Source organism: Rhamphochromis sp. 'chilingali' (genome assembly GCF_963969265.1).
Source record: "Rhamphochromis sp. 'chilingali' genome assembly, chromosome: 11".
Classification (NCBI taxonomy): domain Eukaryota; kingdom Metazoa; phylum Chordata; class Actinopteri; order Cichliformes; family Cichlidae; genus Rhamphochromis; species Rhamphochromis sp. 'chilingali'.
The window spans coordinates 7,079,286-7,101,461 of NC_137938.1; the positions used below are offsets into that span (position 1 = coordinate 7,079,286).

The window sequence follows — 22,176 nt, forward strand, 5'->3', positions numbered from 1 at the left end:
GTTTGTGAGTAGCAGCCAATCAGTTGGCCTGAAGGGATAGGAGATCAAAATCACTCCATGTACTGAGAACCTGTATAAAGGCCAAGTACAGGATAGATAATCATGCAGAACTACTCTAGCAGGGTACAGGGATAACTGTTAGAATTCAATTCTAGCACAGTCATTTCATAAAATCATCTTCTTGATTTCCTCCCATCACTATAGCTAACCTAAATTTACTAAATAAACCCACATGTGCTACATAAAACAATATTCTTGTGTTTTTTCTGAATGGGATCTCCCTCCATGATTAGATTTAGGTGGAGTTACCTGATTTTGCTAGATGAGGACTCGGGTCTCTTCTTGGTCTTGACTGTGGCCTCTGTCTTCACTAGAGAGCAGTCTCCTTCCTGTGGTCCTCCCACTGGTCCAGATTTTGTTCCCTTTGGACACAGACATTTAAGATTCAGCCTGTTAGCTTTCAGTGCAACTTAAAAACTGCTGCTCACTAAAAAAATAAAAATACAAAAACACCTGAATCTAACACCATTTATCCCTGGGAGACATACAGCTACGTGCTGGCTTACTAAATTATATGCAGAGACTTTGACTTAGACAGTTAGCTGTAGAGCTAAATATGAGTGTTATGTTTTGCATTTTGGTTTTCCAAAGTTTTACAAACTAGAGTCACAGATTGGTATTTAACTCTACTCAAAGACTCTGCATTCCACTTTAAACACTGCATCTAAAAGACAAAGCAACAACAAGAAAAGCACTAGCATCACAGCCACTTAACCTACTCATGTGGAGCCATCTCTCTGACATCCCACTTGCTGTGCATGTATGCTCTTAAGTTAACTGATTCTGTCATAACACTTCACTTTAAAGTGTTACACACAAGAAGCCCGCAGGCCCTTCTCAGCAGGGTGGCTCTCCTTCCCATCCCACAACCCACTTGTCTCATTTGTTAATTCTGTCACTTACACTACAAAGCCACAGTCAAGGTACTGCTAATATGTGCAGCTTATTTTAAAGTAACTGAAAGTTAACATCACAATGTGCCTCTGTAGTGAAAGCACTGGCCATATCCATATTTTTTTGACTGAATATCAAATATCTAAAGCAAAGTAGATTAAAATTTGTCTGAAAGTACAGTTTGTGCTATAGAAAACAAACTTGAACTCAGTTTTGTTTTTAATGCCATTTTTTAAGAAAGCTGAAGGTGTACCAGGATTCCAGTGCCTCTTATGTACTACAGAAGAACAACTTTTATTTTCCCTCATTATGGTGTTGAAAACCTGCATGATTAGTGTTGCTACACAGGAAGAGGGTCCTGGGAGGGTCCTGGGAGAGGCCCTTCTGTGTGTGGTTTCTGTGGGGGTTTTTCTGAATGACTGAAAAATAAGCTGGGAAAAACTCTTTCAGAGAATAGATTCTATATTTTGAGGAGTCTACTTCCTGGTTTAAGGGGAAGGGGGGAAAAAAAAGTCCTCACAGTGCCACAGAGCTGGAGGCGGATTCGGGTTTTCTGCTGGGGCTCAGACACAGGGTGGCACTCCAAGTCCCAGAATTGGGCATAGTCCCCTCTGTCCCTGGGCAGAAAAGTGATGGGCACCTAAAAAGATAACAAAAAAACAAAAACAAAAAAAAACATTGTAAGATGCAACTGGATTTTATTTAACCTCATAAAAACATCTTACTACAGAGTTATGCTTCTAGATGGAAAGTATAAACTTAAATTCACCTCAGTGTTTGATTTAACCAAACATTTAAAACTCACAGATGTGATACATAACAGAGTAACATAGAAACATCATTTTGAATGTGTCACTTGACTAAAAAGAGAATTCCAATGTTAACAGTAAAACTAATTGCACATGAAAACCGTATTTCGTGAAAGGAACAATAAAATTAATGAAAGTTTTAATAGAACACCAATTTAAAAATGCAAAAACAATAAAACTAGATTTTATAGGTTTTATGATTGGCCATTAGATTTTTTTTTTTTTTTTAATTAAAAAGGATCCTTTTCCCTGTGAAAAAGCATTTGCTGGAAATCTTTGTCCCTTTATAATGACCTACTTTAAATATTACTGGCAAGTCTACTGCGAGTACCTACCTGCATCTTCTCATGGGCTCCCAGGGTTCCAGAAACCCTGGAGCATCTGAAAGTTGTGTAGGTGGCCCGGTAAACGTCTCCGCTGTTGTCAACCCCCTGAAGAGAGAGTGAGGGAGTGAGAAAGGACCACAGTTTGTAACAACATAAGCTTGGATCAAAGCAGCCAATAACATTTATGTATTAGAAACATAATACATAAATCGAGGGTGCGAACAAGTACAAAGTAATTACTAAGGTAGTTCATGAAACAAAACGAATCTCACAACACTCACATACAAAAGTAACTTCAAAATAAACTACAAAGCCATAAAAGCAGAGATCTCCCAAGAGATATTCAAGAGGAGCAGGAGAAAACAGCTAATAGAAGAAAGGAGGGAGGAGAAAAAAAAAGCACCTTGACATATGGAGGAGCAAATGATGACAGGTACCACCTCACTTCCACGTTCCCATTCTGCACCTCCAGCTGGGCCTCTGAAGTACAGGAGCAACATAGAGACGTTCAGTCTCCCACAGGAATAGATGCATCACGTGCTACCTACAGACCACGACTAAAAACTGACAGCCTGGAAAGTATTTCATGTTTAAACTGAAAGATAATTGTTGTAAAACTGTTCAGACACGAGCACAATGTAGAGCTTTAATGTTGGTCAGAGCAAGTTACTTCCAGCGGTAAGCCATGTTCCTACCTGATGTCTCCCCTGAGGGTGTGGTGGGGAAGACTATGGTCTTGTTGTTGATCTCTACCATGGCCTGAGGCATCTGTGGGGTAAGTGATGGCCTTGTGGTGAGCCTGCCCACAGGCAACAAGGGGGTAGCAGCCTGAGGAGGCAGGGCTGACAAACTTGTATCTGCTGGGGCTGTAGACACATCCAGAGCAAGGTCTCGACGGATCTGAACCTTAATAAACTGAAACCAGCTCAGATTTAGCTCATGTCAGTTTCTCACAGTCTGTCAGTGTTGTTTGGAAAAAGAAAAGTTGCTAATATCCCATACCTTCTGTTGACCATCACACTGGACATAAATCTGTCCACTCCAGGGAAGCAGGGAAGATTTAGTTGCCAGTGACGGGTTGGGGCTGATCAAGATCTGCAGGTGGCACCTTGGTTTATGATAATGACAAAATTAGACGCAAACATAACATTCAGCAGATTTATGCACACATTAAATTAGGATTCGCTTGTCTGTTGTCCTTCTAGAGCCACTGTAATGGCAAAAGTTATGGAATCAGACATGTAAAAGGGTTACCGCATTCAAATCTGGCACATCTCCCTTTAAAAATAAAAAAATAATTTCCTCAAGTGTATGAACACAGTAATCCTTCAGCTTGATTTTCGGTTGCAAGGAGGAAAATCTAGTGATAGTGCAGGAGGTGTGCATGTTTTCTGTTTTTTTTTTCCCCAGGAAAAAACTCCAGTATTTTCAATGTGCTCTATAGTGAAACAGGATGACACAAGCCACAGTTCTGCAGAGACCATCTGCCCTGAGGGATGAAATCAAGGTGCATGCTAACAGAAAATGCTGAAGGTCATATCCTGAGAAGCAGCTCCCATGATCATTCAGGATGGTTTCAAAGAGAAGTCAATATTGCCTTTTTACTCTACACACCAACCTTATGTCACACAGAGGGAAATGCTTCAGAACAGGAGTGAATGAAGCCAGACATTGTTGGGAAGATGATCTTGTAGAAAAAGATCGTGGAATATTTTGATTACACCTCATATTACATCTGTGAAAAAAATCCACTGGACCTCATGCTAAAGTGTTCCAAATATTCAGTTGATGCGTAACGTGATGCAATCACATCAAGTGTGAGAAATGCAGAAAAAAAAAAGAGAATACAGAGAATTTGTAACCAAAAACTCTTGACTCAAGGGTATTCTTACTGTGGCTCGATAACTCCATGCTGTGGGGTGATCGTGAGGCAGTGGGCAGGCCAGGACAAATCAAAGCTCAGCTCTCTCGAAGTATTGTTTCGGATCTGAACTTGACTGGTGGTGGATGCACCATCTAAAAACAACAACAACAAAAATTCACTGGTTGCTCCAGCCAAACTAACAACCAAGCTTGCTTAGTACTCTTGAAATCTGTATTCAACTCACTGATGGTGGGAGCTGCAAGGACGAGCTGTTCTGGGTGAATAGTCCAGGACTCGGACTGTTTGTGTAATTGCTCTGAAGCCTGAAGAGGGTAAAAAGAAGATAATCTACATTCAAAAATGATACATTTTTCACATGAAATAGAGTGAAGCAAAGATCTAAATCTCAGTCAGTTTAAAAAGCCCCAAAGTAATCAATAGTCATTGAAAGAAACCATTAAAGTTGATTAAGAAGGGCTTACAGTACCTTTAAGGAAGGCTCTGCCACTCTCAGTGCTGGACCCTGGGGACCTTTCACTGGCAGCACATCCAGAGACACATTGCCATTTGAAGACCCACTGGGAATCACACAAGACCATTAAACTGTGCATTCTTATCAATGCAGAGTTATCAAAGAGCAGGAATACACAAAGACAATTGATAATGTTGCATCATAATTTTGAATGTGTTTACTAATCTAAAACCCAATAAAATGAATATGCTGTACGTTGAGCAACGGTCTTTTGTTTTCTGACATGTACTTGGATCCCCATATTGGTGATCGCACTGCTATTAAGATGGAACAGACCCGTGTATATTCCAGCAGGTTACCTGTCTGTCTCTGAGCTGGACTTTGCAGACGGTAGCAGCAGAGCATGCTCGCTCTCCTCAAAGTCTGTATTCTTAGTACTTCCAAGCAACGACACCACCACCTTACTCATGTTGCCGTAGAAGATGTGGGCTTCATTGGGCCGCTGGGGCAGGTCACAGGCTACACGGGAGGGAAATCATTCGTCAAATTTTAAGCAGTGAATCAGATGTAAAGATGTTCAGAATCAAAATATGAATCTCTGCTGCCTTAAATTTTATGTTCATGTTCTCTTAGGCTTTATTCAGCCATGCAACTTTGTCCTCGGCTGAGTGATTTCTGCTAAACAGTCTTTGCTCAACTTGTCCCAAAGCTTCAGAACAAAATCTGACATTTCCAAAGCATATCTGGGATTAAGTTGTTACCTTTTAATACTTTCTCATCACTGCTAAAAAAGAAAAAACACCAGTGGTACCCTTCAGCCTCCTAGTAGATACACTTATGGTATGATTTGAAGCTCCTGCATCTGCTCGTTCCAGTTATCGCATTCACAAACTTGGGTGTCCATGCCAGCTGCCCAACATCCCGCAGTCTTTTAAAAGCTGGTAACAAGGATGTCGTTTTGTGCAATTTTTCCTAATGTCAATATGTAGATATTCTACTACATCCAAAATAGTAGTTTTAGTTTTTTTTAATAAAAAGGGAAAAGGCTGTTTATTTCTATGTGAGACACTTAAGTTAAATTAAGTTTTAGGTTAACAACGCAGTAAAATGGAACATGAAATGTGCAGGTTATTACCATCATCTATGGAAAGTTTTCAACTGCTTTAACCTTGAGATCAGAAAGGAATTCCCCTCCCAGCATGGTATCTTACCCTCTGCAACATATTCTTCTCCCAAGAACTTCTCATTAAAATCAATGTTTTTCAGCAGACTGTTGTCAGACAGGGCCTTCCGTGCAACTTCTGGCTTGCTCTGAAGCAACCTGACAGAAAAAAATAAAGAGATGCATAGGACTGAAAAAGTCCTGCCAAAAGCATCTGGAAAAGGCTCTGTAAACATTTTAATGATTCAGAAACGATTTACGGCTTTGTTTGTGCACAAGCGTCATCATTACTATAAGGATATAAGACAAGAAGAAAGAAAGATGGACACTTAAAAAAAAAAATAACTTTAATTGGCCCCCTTTGGACTTTACGGTAGAAAATAAAAACTTTAAGGAATTACTGATGCAACAATTTCAGTTACTCTTCATTGTTCTTATTGCAGCATTTGTAAAATCAGTTTACAGGGCCACATAATTTTTTTCTGAACCTAATACAAACTCATACAGTGATAAAGTTAATCTATTTAAGTACTGCTCTGGCCATTACCGAACAGAACAGAAGGCCATTTTAATGCTGATGTAAAGCGACACAGAAAAAATCCCTTCCTTCCACAGAGATCCATATTATTTGAAGCCATCTTTACTACAAGAGAGCTTTAACTTCTCCTAATGATCGTTTAGATTTAATTAAATCACTATCAATTTGAATCCTGTGAACTATTACCATTAACACTTCAACAGTCCAACTAGAAAACTAAATGCTGGAAGGTCTCACCTCCTGTACTGCTGTCTGGAGACCTCATCTCCACAGAATAGGTAGATTGTAGCCAGCAGTGCACTGTCTAACTGACAGAGGTTCTGTTCTCTTTGGGTGGACTTCATTAGCACAGTGATCACCTGAAAATTCAGATTGATAACAAGTTCAAGTATACACAGAGAAAAATCAACACAAAAACAAAAACTCTTACCTCTTGGGTTCTTTCCTTTAGTACAAACTGTGAAGGCGCGAGGCTGATGACTGAGGGCTCCATAAGTGATCGTGTTTGCACGTCAGAGAAGGCCACAGCTTTGATGAAAGCAGCTCTGGAGCCTGTGTTCCTCACACACAGACACACTTTGCTCACGCAGCCAACAGCGATGTCGGTCAGTGTTGCCACGTAGCCATCTGCACGTTTCCTCTGGTCTTCTAGAATGATGTTGCTGGTGCCGCCATAACCCGACAGTGGAATCTAAGGATCAGAGACACGGGAATGAAATTAATCACAGATGCAGAAAGTGAAAAGAGCGTGACAAAAGAGGAGTAAAACTGTGATAGGAGAAACTATAATGCGTTTGATGATTTTGGTTTTAACGGTCACATCCTCACAGTGAATTTGACTCCGGGCTGTGAAGGTCGAACTCCAGATTGTTTGATCTCCAGCTTGGCCAACATGCAGGCCACTCGAGTGGGAGCAAAAAGAAGGTGGACGGTCACATCCTCTCTGGGACGGATGGACAGCTCTCCATGTCGGGTTAGACGTTCTTCGGGACTGAACAAACTCTGGAGCTGAAGAAGAAATGGAAGACCAAATTAAGGAAATTCAACACATGTTAACTACACCCATCAGTCATAACATTACAACCATCTGCCTAATATTGTGTTGGTCCCATATCGACTCCAACAGACCCCTAAAGTTGTGCTGTGGTATCTGCACCAAGATGTTAGCAACAGATTTAAGTCCTGTAAAGTGGACTTAAAGGATCTTAAAGGATTCTTGGGCCTCCAAGAATCACACTTGTTTGTTCAGCACATCTCACAGATGCTCGACTCGATTAGTATCTAGGGAATTTGGAGGCCAAGTCAACTCGTTCTTGCACTCCTCAAACCAAACCAAACATTGCTGAATCATTTTTGCTTTGTGGCAGGGTGCGCTATCCTGTTGAAAGAGACCACAACCATCAGGGCGTACAGTTTCCATGAAAAGGTGTATGTGGTCTGTGGCTATGCAGCCTAATTTCCTTCGGGATTAATAAAGTATTCTGATTCTGATTATACGCAACAAACAGTGAGGAACTCTGTATCCTGACAACTTTCAATCAGAACCAGCTTGAACTTGACCACATGGGCCAGGTTCAAGCTGGTTCAAAGCTAAAACTTTGCTCTCCATGTGCCTCAATGAGCCTCAGCTACGCACGACCCTGTCGCTGGATCGCCACCACTCCTTCCTTGGACCACTTCGGATACATACTGACCACTGCAGACCCAACAAGACACCCCAACTCACTCAAATTGTTACACTTGCCCATTTTTCCAGTTTCTAATACATCAACTTTGAGGACAAAATGTTCACTTCCTCCCTAATATATCGCACCCACTAACAGGTGCCATGATGAAAAGATAATCAGTGTTATTCACTGCAGTCAGTGGTCAGAATGTTATTCCTGATCAGTGTAGATTCCACTGTGCCAGATTCCCAATACACAAGAAAAGTAGTAAAAAAAGAAAAACACAGTTCCAACCAGTACATCAGGAAAAGAAAAGAAAAACCCAACCAAACAAACAGTATGCGCTACTCACAACAACACACAACAAGAATAGAGATGATGTGCACCTGAAAACAATCTTGGTCTTGGCCTCGAATAAGCAGGCGCAGCTGCTGTGTGGCGTCAGTCGAGTTGTTCCTAAGGACCAGCTTCTGTTGGCTAAAAAAAACAAGCGCTCTTGGTTACGTGACAACAGTCAGTGTACACAGTGCTCTCCGTCTAACTGGACCTTTGACAGACTTTGAACACTGACAATCATTTTCCTACTTCATGTACGAGTAGCTGGGTCAAATCTGGATCTAGCTAAAACTTTAAAGAATACTTGTTGAGGGGGATTTAGCCTGCTTACTGCTGTCTCTTCTATGCTGCCCTTCAGCGAGTATAAATAAATTGTGCATTATGTTGAAATAGCTTCTGAGGAATAACACTCCTGGTAGATGCCCACTGTCCCTTCTCATGAATAACATTATACAAGTCTTAATAGAATAAGATGGACCACTGGGCCTTGAGATTTTTATTGATTACTTTCCAATGAATAATTGATACCTATAACATGTTTTCTTTTTCTGCAAGTGTGTAGCTGTGAAATTAATGAAAAACTGAAGAAAAAAAAGAAAACTGCTTACACGGCACGTCCCAGGGTGACTCCTCCCCAGGCTACAAACTGCTTGTTAGAGAGGATTGGTGGGACGTTATTGGTCAGACCAGGGCCGCACACTGCTGCAGAGGGGAGTGCATGCTTTCCAGAGTCCTCAGGGGTTACTTCTCCTTTCAGTGATACCTCATACTGAGGGCCGGACAGTAGCACCAAAATGGTGAGAAGGCTGGAATATAAAGTTAATTGTAAGAATTGAGTTTACAATATATTACAACACTTTGGAGGGGTTTCAAAGTTACAATCCAGGACTGCTGTATGAGTATAGTTCATTAAAAATGAAGAGTCATTAAAACAAAGATATATTTAGAGTCCTAAAAGGCACCATTATATACATTTGCTGGTAATTTCAGAGTCAGACTGGATTAAATTACATCAATACAAAAGATACAGGGTTATAAGTCATTTCAATGCACGCCTCCTATCAATCAGGACTGCTGTCACAGTCGTTTTTTCCATTTTAAGTCTAGAAACCGGGGTAAGCATACAGATGTTACACGTAGCCAAATGTCATTTACTAGCAGTCACATTTGTATTATCACAGTTGTTAAAATCCTTTTCAGAATGAAATTGTGGTTTTGTGTTTAAATCTGGTTGCTACAAAAAATAACCTCTTACAATCATGAAAAAGTTATATACCTGTCTCTACATTTTCGGTTGCCCTGTGCTTTGAAAGACACAACAATGGCGTGTTCCTCTCCCACTCTCAGGGTCAGTTCATTGGGTGTGACAGAAAAACTGTCCTCGTTGTCACTGCACTGTAAACAGGAATGAAGGCAAACGGCAAAGGAAAAGTGATTCCAGTTGAATGAGCAACAAAAAGGAAGAAATGTACAGTGGAAGGGAAAAGAAAAAAAAAACAGGAGCACAAAGAAATAAAGAAGGTGAGAAAGAAAGGGAAAAATTGAAGGTGGAAGTTGAGAAAGCAAAGAAAAAAAAAAAAAAAAAGGCAAAATATCAATGGATCCCTGCTGTGTTTGCCACAATCTGAGCCCAAAATGTCACAGAGGCTTACCCAAACCCCAGATCCAATAAGAAAAGTAAAGGTCAGAATTACCTTGAGTTTCAGCTGCACATCAATGTTTCCTGCATTCTTTAATGGCAGCGTCTGTTGACTAGATTTACCCAGTGGAGCAGACAAGCTGACAGTCTAGACAAAGAAGCACAAGAAAGGAAAAACAGTTCGCTACCAACTCAAAAGGCCAGTGTACGTTGACAGAGTGATAACTTATACACGTTAACAAAAAGTTTTGATTTTTTATAATAAAATAAATGAATGTGTCCACTCTTAAATGAATGAGTCATTTTATGAAAACAGCCTTTTTTCCTATTTACAGATGTGCTGTTTACATGCTGTTCAGCATAAATAAAAAGCTTTCTGAATAAAGGAGCAGCTCTCGCCTCTCCGAGACTAGCCTCTTTTCATTCTTCCACAATGACAAAATTATTTTACAAATTTCTGAATCAGAATACTTTATTACTCCTTAGGGAAATTATGTGCTCATCTCCTCTTCATTAACCTTCATAAAAAAACAAAAAAAACAAAAAAACCCAAAACAAAACCATAAAAAAAAGAAAAAAAAAAGAAAAGAAAAAAAAAGCGTCTTTGGTTTAAAGTATGTATTCTTAAACCGGTTAAGTGCACAGCACATACACTCATCCACTAACAACAGATACCCCATTGCTGACACTACTTACTAAACGATACTTGAAAGTGTTTCCTTATTTCTGAAGATGCCACAAACATGATTAAAGGCATAAGACCGTACAAACACCGCCATCATGCAGTGGGGGAAAGCATTTTTCAATTCCCTGGTGAATTTATACGTTTTCTCAGTTAAATCTACTTGAGTTTGTTCTGCTTTACCCTCAAAAAGGGGGGAATATTATTTCTTAGTGCGTACTATAATTGATAGTTGCAAAAACCATATTAACAAGAGCTGTACATATTTCATTGTCATATTCAGGAAGAAATGCTAAATGATGTTAAGCCAGTTGCCATTAGTTTAAGAACAGCCACACAGCAGCTTAGTTACCTGCAGATCTTTAGGAGCATGGACCCTTGCAGTTCCAGACCTGGCCCTGAGGGGAATGCTCCTGATCACACAACTGGGACCAGGGGAGTCCACTTCAATGTCCACACGGGCACTGTACTCATCAGCTGGACCTAGTTCTCCTAAAAAGGATAACAACACACACTTACCTTTAGTAGGAAACAACTTCTGTTTTATTATTTCTACTTCTACTACTCACTCTAAGAATATCATGGGTTAAGTGATTTGTTAAATATATTCAAAAAAAAAAAAAAAGCTTTAAGTATAATTATTGTGTCCAGACTGGTTACCAGAAGAAGCTGTATACTTCTGAGGGGCCTTGAAATGAACCCAGACCATGAAGCTTTCTGGATTCTGGAAAACAAGTTTCATTTATTATGATACATCATTAGGTGGACTTTAGGTCAGACAGGATCTCTCAAACTGAAATAACCATGTTGAAATGCTCTGCTTGAATACCACAAGTGTTTAAGCAAGCCTTTGAGTAACTGTGACACAAACACGTGCAGCCGTGAAATATTTTAAATGGCAGACTCTGACAAGGATTCTAATCATTTTGGCAACTCAAACCTCTCCATAGTTGGCATGCATCACATGATTCATCACAGAAGGAGAGGAAACGGGGGTCATGTGTCCAGTCGGCTGTGTTCCCTCAGATGTCATGGTAACAGGGTGCTTGGAAAAGGTGAAGCATCTCCATGCTGTGGCATTCTGTTGGAATAAAGTTTAGAATGTAAACCACTCAGATACGTTTCATTATACCAACTGTGTTTCTGCTGAACAAAGCAATGCAAGAACTGGTTGTTATTAGTTATCTATGCTCCAGTGCAGACACTGTCTTTTTATAATATAGAAACATTCTCTGGCTTTTGCTTGATCATTAGCTTTGATGTGATATTAACTTTAGATTACGTTATTTTGTGTTTTAACCCATCATTTGAACCTCGACCCTCTGGTTTGATTCTTTACACAAATACATCATCTTGAAACTGGACAGCTACCAAGCATGGTCATTGCAAAACTACTATGGATCAGCACGTGTGTTTTTGAGTGATTTAAAAAGATACATAATCATTTTTATAGTGTCATTATAGTACAGTGACTTACTGCACTGATGACCAGTCGGACGGGTACTGTGGCATGTGTCCTGTTGAGCAATTTCAGAGGAAGAGATTTAGCACCGCCTCCAGGCAGGTCTCCAAAATCCAAACAGCCAGATTTGCCCACTTCAACCTGAGAACCAAAATGAATTTGAGTCTAGTTAAATCCTGTGAAATGCATTTCATAACGAGTCACCAAAGAAGAGAAAAAAAGAAGAGTGTCTAAGAATATTAGCTCAGCTAATACTTTTAGCCTTTTTCTTCCCCTTGATTTTCATTTTCATGAATTTTCTTTTAACAAAACACTGGGGAACCTCACCTCCAGAGCAGGGTTCTCCGCTATGGCAACAAGCACCACCCTTTTAGCAAATATGTTAGCCCTGGCAGCCACCTCTGTCTCAGCAGATGCTGGCCAGGAGCTAACACTGAGGACACACTGGTAGACACCAGCATGGGGAGGTATGAACAACACCTTCTGCTCCTCAGTACTCTTTGGGCCAATGATTGTCTTGTTCTTCACCATCAGCCACTGGTAAGGCAAGCTGTCCACCTTTAGGGAAAGAATGAAGCACATGTAAAAAATAAAATAAAATACGGAGTCATGGCAACTCAAGAGATTAAAAAAGAAAAAGAAAAAAAAAGAGATGGTGTACTTTAAATATACATCCTGTGACATATGATATTCACCTTTTCCCCATCAATGGCCAGACTATTAACGGTAATTGAAACTTGTTGCCATCTCTCAGACGGGTTGAAAAGGCTGAGGGAGGTCTGTGAAGCTATGCCTACACAGCAGGCATGAGAGAACCGCAACTCCTCTGGCACCACCACTTGGCCTGAAGATGACAGTGGAACAGTAATACATGACAGAGAAACACCAGTCCTCATTGCAGGAAAAGGCATATACTTATTACAAGTACAGACAATGAACTCTATGAAGTGCATTAATAGCCTCATCTAAAAAAATATACAAATTAATTAATTTTAAAAAATTGAGTTATGCAAGTTTTTATAAATTCTAGAGTGTGTACTGATATTTCTTCTACTATTATTGATCACTGATAATGAAGCTAAAAAAAACAAAAAAAACAAACAACTGCTACCTCGCAGTTCTTCAAGACCGCTTGTCACCAGAGGATCTGCAGTATACTGACTGAAGGGTTTCCCCATCATTCCAATGTCCTGCTGGCTCTGATGTGGTCTGGGAAGGAGATGGGATCCAGCAGCACCAGAAATCCCCAGAGGACCAGATGTTGTGTGGATGTGTCTGACCGGTAGATCACTGTTTGGTATGCCTGTCAAAAAGGAGGAAGGACTATTTAAAGCTTATATTGTCTGGGTTTAACCGTCATGAAGTACCAACACCTCAGCATGTTTACTTAGGAAGTGAACGATGGCAGACCTGCTGAGGCAACGGTATAGAGACCGCTTTCTGTTGCTCCCACATAAGCAGCTGGATGTAGTGGAGCTTCAGGTCCCAGATACTGCTGACCCAGCTGAGAGTTGAAGAGAGCACGTCCAGTGAGGAGAGACTGCACATCTCCTTGGTGGGGAAGGTCAATCGTGCCAGGACACTGAGGCTTAAAGCTGGGGATGGGCACATAGTGAAGTCCGTCCGATGAAAAGGTTGGAGGCATACCGAGGCCTCTGGTGTACACTGACGATGAAACTGAGCTAGCAGTACCCCACTGCTGGGAGCTCTGAGGAGCTGTGGAGCTGCTAGTCTGTTGAATGTTCAGATTGCTACAATATCCTGAGTCCACTTTAGTGAGCTGCTTTACATTAGACTCAGAGAGGTGCTTGTGGTTCCTGCAGCTGGTGGAAATGTCACCGCTTCTGTTCCCAGGACAGTGGTAGTTACATTCACTCTGGCTGCGGGTGCAGCTCAAAGCAGAACCACTACGTGAGGGGTCTGGGCTTTTATGTGGCCGGGGTGGGAGTGGGTCTAGACTTCTGGAATGCTGTGTCTGCACCTGATCGAGGCTTTTGGAAAGGCCTGGAATCTCCATACAAGACTGTGCATCTGGATCCACAGGTGGGGTAGGACTGAATCTGATGATGGTGGTGCTCAGTGCCATGCTAGAATTATTCTGTTGAGCGCAAACAGCCCAGCACGGGGGGAAAAAATAAAAATAAAAATAAAAATACACAAAAATTAAGATAAATACAGTACTACACTCTTTTCACCAAAAGCACAACCGGGAACAAAAATCTAAATGAATCATTTCATGTATTTAAGCTGGATCAAATTTTCAATGCTGTTACAACCCAAGTCAGGCACAGTTGACTTTTTCATGGTGTACCTTTGGTTTCTCGGGTGTAGGTACAACAGTGCCATCATTCAGTGAGATGTAGGTGAGTCTGCTGAGACTAGGGCTGGAGCAGTTACCCTGAGGAGAAAGGTCGTAACCAGGATGTCTGTTTGCCAGACGTCCGGCAGATGAAGGTGGTGACAACATACTGGGAAGGCAAGACAACATGGATAAAGTAACAAATGAATAATGGCTAGTAATAAAGACATCTATTAAGTGTCAGTAGTGATGAGTTTTGACTAAATAATAAAAAGATGAATGACATACAAGAGAACAGGGTAGACATTTGAAGACTTGAGCTAAATTTAAAATGAGGTCATGCTAACAGCATTACCAAACAACAACAAACATTAAAAGCATTCATTTTATAGAAACAATGTGTGACACAATACCCATCTGCACTGGGAACAGAGGTCTGACTTGGAGAGGAGTGGGTAAGAGGAGAAGTGGATGGTCTGAAGTTACACTGAGTCTCCTCCATACACTGCTCAGAAAAACCTTTTTGGCCAGAAGCAGAAAAAAAAAAAATCTTGTAAATATTCCAACTGCAGCAATCCTTACCAATAATCAACATTATGGTGGAGACCAATGCTTTTATGGTACCAAGTACATTAGTCATGTTTGTTTTTGTGGATTACACGCACCAGATGTAGGGTCTACAGAAGACTGAACATTTCCAACATGCTTCTCCAGTGAGGCCGAAGCAGCAGCGATATTCCTGGGTGGTGGTCTCTCACAATTTCTGGATGTGTCCACATGCTTCTGCGTCACGGGAGAGGAACCTTTATGGCAAGGGAGGACTGACTGCCCTTTCATCCAGCCAGGGGAGGTTCTGGGCAAGCCAGGTGAAGCAGCAGAGCTTTTATTAGTTTTGTGTGGGGTTTTAGAAGGGCTACCGTTGGATGCTTGTATGTTCGCTTCTGCTGGCTTCATTCCACCTAATGAAGCACAGGTAGTGGCTGAGGAAGCAGCATGAGATAACACTGTGTCTGTAGGAGGTTTGTGTGTGGAAGAGCCCACAGATCTCCTGGCAGAGCTCAGTGACGGTTGAGGGATAGAGCTGGCAGGCGCTATCGTTGACTCTCTCCTGATGTCTTTCTCCATCCCCCATTTTTCAGGATGTCCTGCCTGAGGGTTCCTCTGAGAGCTGCTGAGATTGTTAGCCCAGCTGCTCAATTCAAGGGTGGCGTGAGCCCCCAAGGAATCACTGCTGCCAGAAACATCAACCCTTTTCAAGTATTTCTCCATATCAAAGCCACTCATCTCTCCTACACACGTGCTTCTCTGCAGTGTGTCTAGAATGCCACTCTGATCGGGCTCAGGGAGGATCTAGATGGAGACCAAAACAGTGTTTCAATGTTTCCATTTTCTTTTTTTAAGTTAAACACTGAAAAAACATGTTTAGAACCTTAACCATTCCTTAATCTGAACTACAAGTCATAGATATAACTAAGACCCTTAAACATATTGTTAAATAAACACTCAATGCTTACATGCAGAGCTGAGGTAGGTTCCTCAGTGCTGCTGCCAGCAGGTCCCGCTTTTGCAGACTCTGCACGATTCCTCGCCCTACTCTTCTTGGACAGCTCCATGATCATGGCAGCCAGCTGTGATGGGTCGTTACTGATGGATGCATCCGCAATGGCTGAAGCAATTGTACTGATACTAAGCATCAGTGGACTGCTGTTATTGTCAGGGAGCGCATAGCTCTGATTAGCCAAGTTTGAATCAGAACTGGGGCCGTCACTGCTGTCTGGATGTGCAGCTCTAATGCCATTTTCCTAAAGAGGAAAGTGATTTTATGTCATAAAACTGTCCATGTAATCTTTAAAATATTCAAAATATCATTAAAAAAAAAAAAAAAAAAGGGGGGGGGGGGGGGGGAATCTACATACCTCCTTTTTACAAGAGTCTACATCAGTGGTCCCTTTTGGTGACATCCTTTCACCTGGAGCTTCAAGAGTTTTATCTAGTTCCTCTGCAAGAAGATGAGTGTAAGCAGAGAAGCACAAAAATGAACAAAACACACAAAAGATTCTGTTCTATTCTATAAGCTTTTAAAATAATGCTCCAGCAACAGCGATGCTACAAACACACCTGGGTTGAGAGTTTTGTCTGCTTCACTGAGATCCATGGTGTCACTGGAAGGAGAGCCATCTCTATTTGACAACTCTGAAGGGTGAATCAAGGCAAATGGCTCCCTTTTTTCTGGAGAGGTAATGATGTAGCCAAAGGATGGCTAGAGGAACAAAAAACAAAAACCAAAAAAAAAAAACCAAAAAAAAAAACAAAACAGCTTTTTAATAATTTCACACTTTTTGCAATTTCTTCTCTTCCTATCAGAATTTGTTCAAACAAACAAAAAACTCTTTGGCAGCTGCATCTGTCCTGCCATGCCCACCTTTATGCAGTCTTAGTAGTCACCCAACTTTGTTGAGTTGGAGAAAAGAACAATTTTAAATTTCAAAGTAGCTTTTACTGACCCTTTTAACTAAATCACTGGAGCTTCCCAAACAGCCGAGAGCTTCAGAACGCTGTCCAAAAAACTGCCCAAAAGAAAGTCGCAGATAGCTTTCATCTCCTTGCAAAAATTCTGATGAGACCTGGGAGGCCCTCATTAGGACGTGGCTGTTGAAGGGCAATTTCCAGGACGAGTCGCTGTGAAAGGTGCCGTTGCTGCTGGCTGGTTCGATCTGTTCCTCCTGAATGATACATTACACCACCAGAGACCATTCTTTACACCAAAACACAGGGTTCATACACATTTTTCAGGGTCAAATTCAAGCACTTTTTAACCCTTGGATGCACAACCTACCAATACCTACACTCTTCCACGAGTGGGGTCAAAAATGACCCCAAATAAAATCAGTGCATTTTGCTATAAACTCGGCTGTTATTCTTCAAAATCTTTAAAACGAAGAGTTGTAACATTCTCATATTTGAGGTATTCCTCATAAAACATGTTTGTGACATGAGGCCCTTTGCATTTTTGTAGCGGAAAGCTGCCATGTGGTTTGTTTTCAGTCGGTAGGCTCTGGTCCTCTTGTCATCAAAGTGCAAGACGGGCGAATATCTTCAAATCTTTGAATTGACATAGTGGCCTTGTAGTGGTTATGCAGAGGACTCCCAAAAAGCACACCGACTGGTACGTCCCCGTTCTTCTCACTTCCTGCAAGAATGGTCAATCAAATGAAGGCCAGGAGCTTATGTTTGATTACATTTTTCCCCACTCTTTTCCCCTTTCTGTGGCTACTCTTCGTGTCCATGTTTGTGCATGTCATCACTTCTTCTGTTATATTATCAGACATGAACATCTTCCATGCATCTATTGGGGAGACAGTACTAAACCCAGGTGCAAGCCCTGGCCGTCTAATTCAGAATATTGTGGCTAGAGCAGTAAGAGGGGCTCATTCAGTTAGATATCCATTTCCTCTTCAGAGGACTCTTAAGAGGACTCCTCTGTGTCCGACTGGCCTTGTTCAGTGGGGGGGGACAATAGTCTGGGTCCTCTATATCTGAGATGTCAGATTCTGAGTCAATGCCTCTGATGGGCTCTTCATGCCATCCGTCCTGAATCATTTGTAGGGCAAGGTCCACAGGGATCCTAGCTGGCCTCATAGCAGCCATGGTACTTTAGATATTTAAAAAAAAAAAAAAAAAAAAAAAAACATCAGAAAGTACAATGTTTGAAATGCACAGAAAACTATAAACAGGGCTGCGCATAAATGGTCCGCAGGTGCGCATTCGCTGTCAAAATAAAAGACCAGATAAGAAGTTGGAACGCGCGTTTGCATACATAAAATGTTCTGGAGGAGGACAGACATTTGTTCAGAACTCGGAAAGATGTCGGAAAAGCAAGCTCCGTAAGCAATTACTTTGGTGTTCCTCCACCGCAAAAGAAGTGCATATTCTCGGAATTTCTGGAAATACTTTTATTTTGACAGCGAATGCGCACCTGCAGACCACTTATGTGCAGCCCTGACTACAAATCATGTATGTTACTGTGTAAAAATTAATTCCTGATTCATCAGAAGTATAAGTGGGACAGTCAGAGTTGTTAAGAATGAAAGTTTCATAGAAGACTCCATAGGAACTGCCTGGGGTCATTTTTGACCCACTTGTGGAAGAGTGGGGTAGTGATACAAAAACTGCATTTTTTTTTTTTTAAATTAATGAAAAAATAAATAAAAATGTAAATGGCCTCATTTTACAAACATATTTTATGAGGAATACCTGGAATATGAATATATTACAACTTTTCATTTTAAAGATTTTGAAGAAAAACAACCCGTGGAGTCATTTTTGACCCCACGTGTGCGTCTAAGGGTTAAGCACATTCAAGGTGAATTTTCAAGCTTTTCCAGCACATTACCAAAAAAGAAGAAAGCATGTTTCACTTTGCATCACCTCAGTAAGACCTTGTAAAAATTTTAACAAATCATCTTAGGTCGACTTAAAATGTCTTTTGTCCCCCTTTTGTTAAAAGAGAAAAATGCAGCACACAAAAATAGTGAAAAAGGAAACGGTTGCCTTACATGCATATAGTGCACAAACTCAAAAAACACATTCCTCTTAAAAATTAAGATGTGCAAATGTGAACAAATCAACTTGTTAGAGATCTTCATCTTCACTGTAAATAAACAACAACCCAGAAAACAAGAAAACTGCACCAAACACCACAAACACCAACAAATTAATGTCTTCTCATCAGATATTGAAGCTTCTTTCCTGTGTGACATAAAAAAAATAGGAGACAGATGTTTGTTTGTTTTTTTGTTCTTTTTAACTAGTTAAGCACCCACGCCCAGAAAAATGGTAAATGGCCTGTATTTGTATAGTGCTTTACTCAGTCCCTAAGAGCCCCAAAGTGCTTTACACGTTCAGTCATCCACCCATTCACGCACCCATTCACACACTGGTGATGGCAAGCTACATTGTAGCCACAGCCACCCTGGGGCGCACTGACAGAGGCGAGGCTGCCGGACACTGGCGCCACCGGGCCCTCTGACCACCACCAGTAGGCAACGGGTGAAATGTCTTGCCCAAGGACACAACGACAGAGACTGTCCAAGCCGGGACTCGAATCGGCAACCTTCCGATTACAAGGCTAACTCGTGAGCCACGATCGCCCAGTGGGGACATTTCATTTTCGAGCAGGAAGCTCCCCCTTTTTGTTATACCCTTTAGATCAGAGGTCGGCAACCTACGGCTCTGGAGCCATTCCAAAATGTCTTGTGACAATCTCATTGGCTTAGGGAGTGATGATGTCACAGGGAGATCTTAAGAATCTTAGGTCCTTTGATGAGTTTCCTTATGTAGGGGTGAGAAACAGCAAGTTTTAGTTCGTTTTAGCAGCATCTGTGTTTGCAGCCTACAAATGTTCACCACAGAAACAAAGTCATCGTATTGAAACTCCAACATGTTTCCAAGAAAAAAAGAACAACCAATTCAAAAAGATTACGCCGCCTCTCCTTCCTGGCGTGGCCGGCCAATTTCCCCAAATGGCGTGTCATCCTTCCAAAGGGCGTTAGAGGAGAGTAGGAATGAAAACTACCTTCTCCAGAAAAAAATGCAACAAATTGAAGTAGAGAAACTTCAACTGGAGAACAAGTGTAGACGAATGGAAGCCCAAAGTAAAGAGCTGGAAGACAGACAACAGCGCCAGCCGGACATAAAAATTATTAATGAGGGCTGGGGAATCAAGTTTGCTCAAACCCGAGAGCAGATTGTGCACCTCATTAAAGAAAACAGGCAAAAGAGTGCAGAACTAAAAGAAATGACCAACCAGCTCCAAGACAAGAAAACGATGACTGATAAGATACAATGGGATCTCCAATACATGGACCGAAGCAATCAGCTCCTCCAAAGACAGCTCCATGAAGCTGTGGAAGAAAAGAAAGAATTCCTCCAACAGAAGGAAGAGCATGACAAAAAGCAAAGAGACATGCAGCACAAACTGAAGAGCATGCAGGAAAAATACCGAATGCTGAAAGAAAGCCTGGATGAAACACTGCGCCAAAATAAAGACCTTCTACAACAGAAAGAGCAACAACAAGAAAGACTGAAAGAAGGAAAGCGTATCGTCCAAGACTTTGAGTCTAAAAATCTAAAACTGCAAGAGTTTTGTAATCAGCTGGAGGATAAAGCAACTAAAGTGGAAGAAGAAAAGGACAAACTGGAGAAACGCTGCTCACAGATGCAGCAAAGGATCGAGCAAAATGCGAGAAACAACTCAGAGCTCGTTAAGGTGATTTTGGTGGAATATAATAACTTGAAGCGTGAAAACACTCAAATGCAGGCACAAAAAGAACAACAAGACAAAATACATGAAGACCTGCAGCTCACCCTCCAAGAAATCCAGAAAAGAAACGAGCAGTTAGAAGACAAGCACAAAGAAGTGCAACAGAGAAATGCAGACATGCACAAGGACAAGCTGATACAGGAGGCAACATCCAAACAACTCCAAGACAAGCTTGAAGAACAACAAGCAACATTAGAAGAGGTGGAACAAAGATGTGAGAGACTTGAAAAGCAAAACACAGAAACAATTGATGAGTTGAGAAATCTCATCCTGGAGAAAAAAGCGCTCGTGGAAAAGTGCCTGAAAAAAAAGAAAAAATGGTTCCACTTGTTCCGGAGGAGAGACGCTACTGCTTCCTCACCTGATGTAGCCTCGTCTTGCTCCACCTCTGTTAACCCCCCCCAACCAGTCCCAGCAGTTGACTGTCCACTCCTGGTTCCTGCCCGTTTAAAGGCAGTTTTTCCTCCCCACTGTCGCCAAGTGCTTGCTCAGAGGGGATTGTTGGGGTTTTCTCTCCTCTACCTTGTTTCTTCATTTACTTGCTTGTTTAACTTTTTTTTCAACTTATCTAAATAAACCATTTGAATTTATCCTTTGAGTATTTTTCATCTAATCTTTACAGAATTTTTCCAAAACATTTTCAAACATTCAGATCTGTCTTTTATTTTCTTCTTGAAACCTCATAACAGTGCAGCAGAAACTTCAAGTTACCTGCCAATACCTTCTTTTATTGTATGGCGGCAGCAAACCGCTCTAAATAATATGCCAGCAAAAACTCTGGTGAGGCAGTGATATGTACCTGCATGAACTGGTGCTCCTTTTCAAATTCTTCTTGATCCTTCACTATCTTGTCCATAGCGTCACCTGCAAGAAAAGGAAACATAATCCAAAAACTCAATCAATGTATATTACATACAAATGAAACAGTGTAGTATATAAATCTAATATTATAATAGAGTTGTGGACCATACTTGCAGGAACAAAATCCTCTGTCTCAAACTGGGCAGCACTCTCTGAGGCCTTTCCGGCAATCTCTTTTTCAAAGGACGAGTAATATGCCAGGTCTGTCACCCACTGCCCCTCTTCATTCTGATACACTACATTATGAGTGGCACTGGCACCTGAGGGGAGCAGCAGTGTTGTTAACATGTTACATCAGTCTCAGATTTTTTACATCATAATTGAGCCTCGGTATTTATTCAAGAATAACAACCACCTACCTCGTTGAAATTCCTGCTCTAGGTTGTCTGGGCAATGGTTCCAGCCATCATCTGAATCATCCTGCTCCCGGTGGAAGCTCTGGGAGAAATACTTAGCTTCCAGGGATGTGGAGAGGGGATTGTTGTCATCCTCGCTGGTACTGTCTGAAACTTCAGCAGCAGTAACATCACCACAGGGTCCTCCTCTTAAGCCCAAGGAGGGCCTGGCACCATCAAGCTCATCTATTCCATCATCATTCTTGTCATCACAATCTGGAACCAGCACCTGAGGCATAGGTATTGAAAAAAATGTATTGTATGTAATTTTATTTCAAAATGTGTTAACGTTGCAGGGTTATAAATATATAAATGCTCAAAAATAGGACTAGCACAGTTGGCTTTAAACAGGCACTCAGGTCTACAAGAGATTTTCACCCCCTAACCT

At 41.3% G+C, this 22,176-nt stretch overlaps 1 protein-coding gene across 2 annotated transcripts in view; it reads right to left on the bottom strand.

Annotated features, from left to right (window-relative positions):
- Positions 1-22,176, bottom strand: part of cep192 (centrosomal protein 192) — a 33,976-nt gene that overhangs the window by 5,429 nt on the left and 6,371 nt on the right. For both annotated transcript variants that reach the window (XM_080895678.1, XM_080895677.1), the window contains exons 14-49: positions 21,753-22,017; positions 21,504-21,653; positions 21,332-21,396; positions 16,715-16,933; positions 16,329-16,470; positions 16,127-16,209; positions 15,725-16,012; positions 14,876-15,560; positions 14,624-14,729; positions 14,223-14,379; positions 13,322-14,009; positions 13,023-13,214; positions 12,607-12,755; positions 12,239-12,469; positions 11,927-12,052; positions 11,390-11,530; positions 11,110-11,173; positions 10,802-10,941; positions 9,823-9,915; positions 9,405-9,523; positions 8,737-8,934; positions 8,179-8,269; positions 6,954-7,133; positions 6,556-6,816; positions 6,363-6,484; positions 5,637-5,746; positions 4,785-4,944; positions 4,441-4,531; positions 4,198-4,276; positions 3,982-4,105; positions 3,092-3,197; positions 2,785-3,004; positions 2,493-2,569; positions 2,099-2,194; positions 1,475-1,594; positions 310-422 (exon numbers count right to left, since the gene is read on the bottom strand). In XM_080895678.1, the coding sequence (XP_080751804.1) occupies positions 310-422; positions 1,475-1,594; positions 2,099-2,194; positions 2,493-2,569; positions 2,785-3,004; positions 3,092-3,197; positions 3,982-4,105; positions 4,198-4,276; positions 4,441-4,531; positions 4,785-4,944; positions 5,637-5,746; positions 6,363-6,484; positions 6,556-6,816; positions 6,954-7,133; positions 8,179-8,269; positions 8,737-8,934; positions 9,405-9,523; positions 9,823-9,915; positions 10,802-10,941; positions 11,110-11,173; positions 11,390-11,530; positions 11,927-12,052; positions 12,239-12,469; positions 12,607-12,755; positions 13,023-13,214; positions 13,322-14,009; positions 14,223-14,379; positions 14,624-14,729; positions 14,876-15,560; positions 15,725-16,012; positions 16,127-16,209; positions 16,329-16,470; positions 16,715-16,933; positions 21,332-21,396; positions 21,504-21,653; positions 21,753-22,017 (6,251 nt within the window). The remainder of the gene's footprint in view (positions 1-309; positions 423-1,474; positions 1,595-2,098; positions 2,195-2,492; positions 2,570-2,784; positions 3,005-3,091; positions 3,198-3,981; positions 4,106-4,197; positions 4,277-4,440; positions 4,532-4,784; positions 4,945-5,636; positions 5,747-6,362; positions 6,485-6,555; positions 6,817-6,953; positions 7,134-8,178; positions 8,270-8,736; positions 8,935-9,404; positions 9,524-9,822; positions 9,916-10,801; positions 10,942-11,109; positions 11,174-11,389; positions 11,531-11,926; positions 12,053-12,238; positions 12,470-12,606; positions 12,756-13,022; positions 13,215-13,321; positions 14,010-14,222; positions 14,380-14,623; positions 14,730-14,875; positions 15,561-15,724; positions 16,013-16,126; positions 16,210-16,328; positions 16,471-16,714; positions 16,934-21,331; positions 21,397-21,503; positions 21,654-21,752; positions 22,018-22,176) is intronic.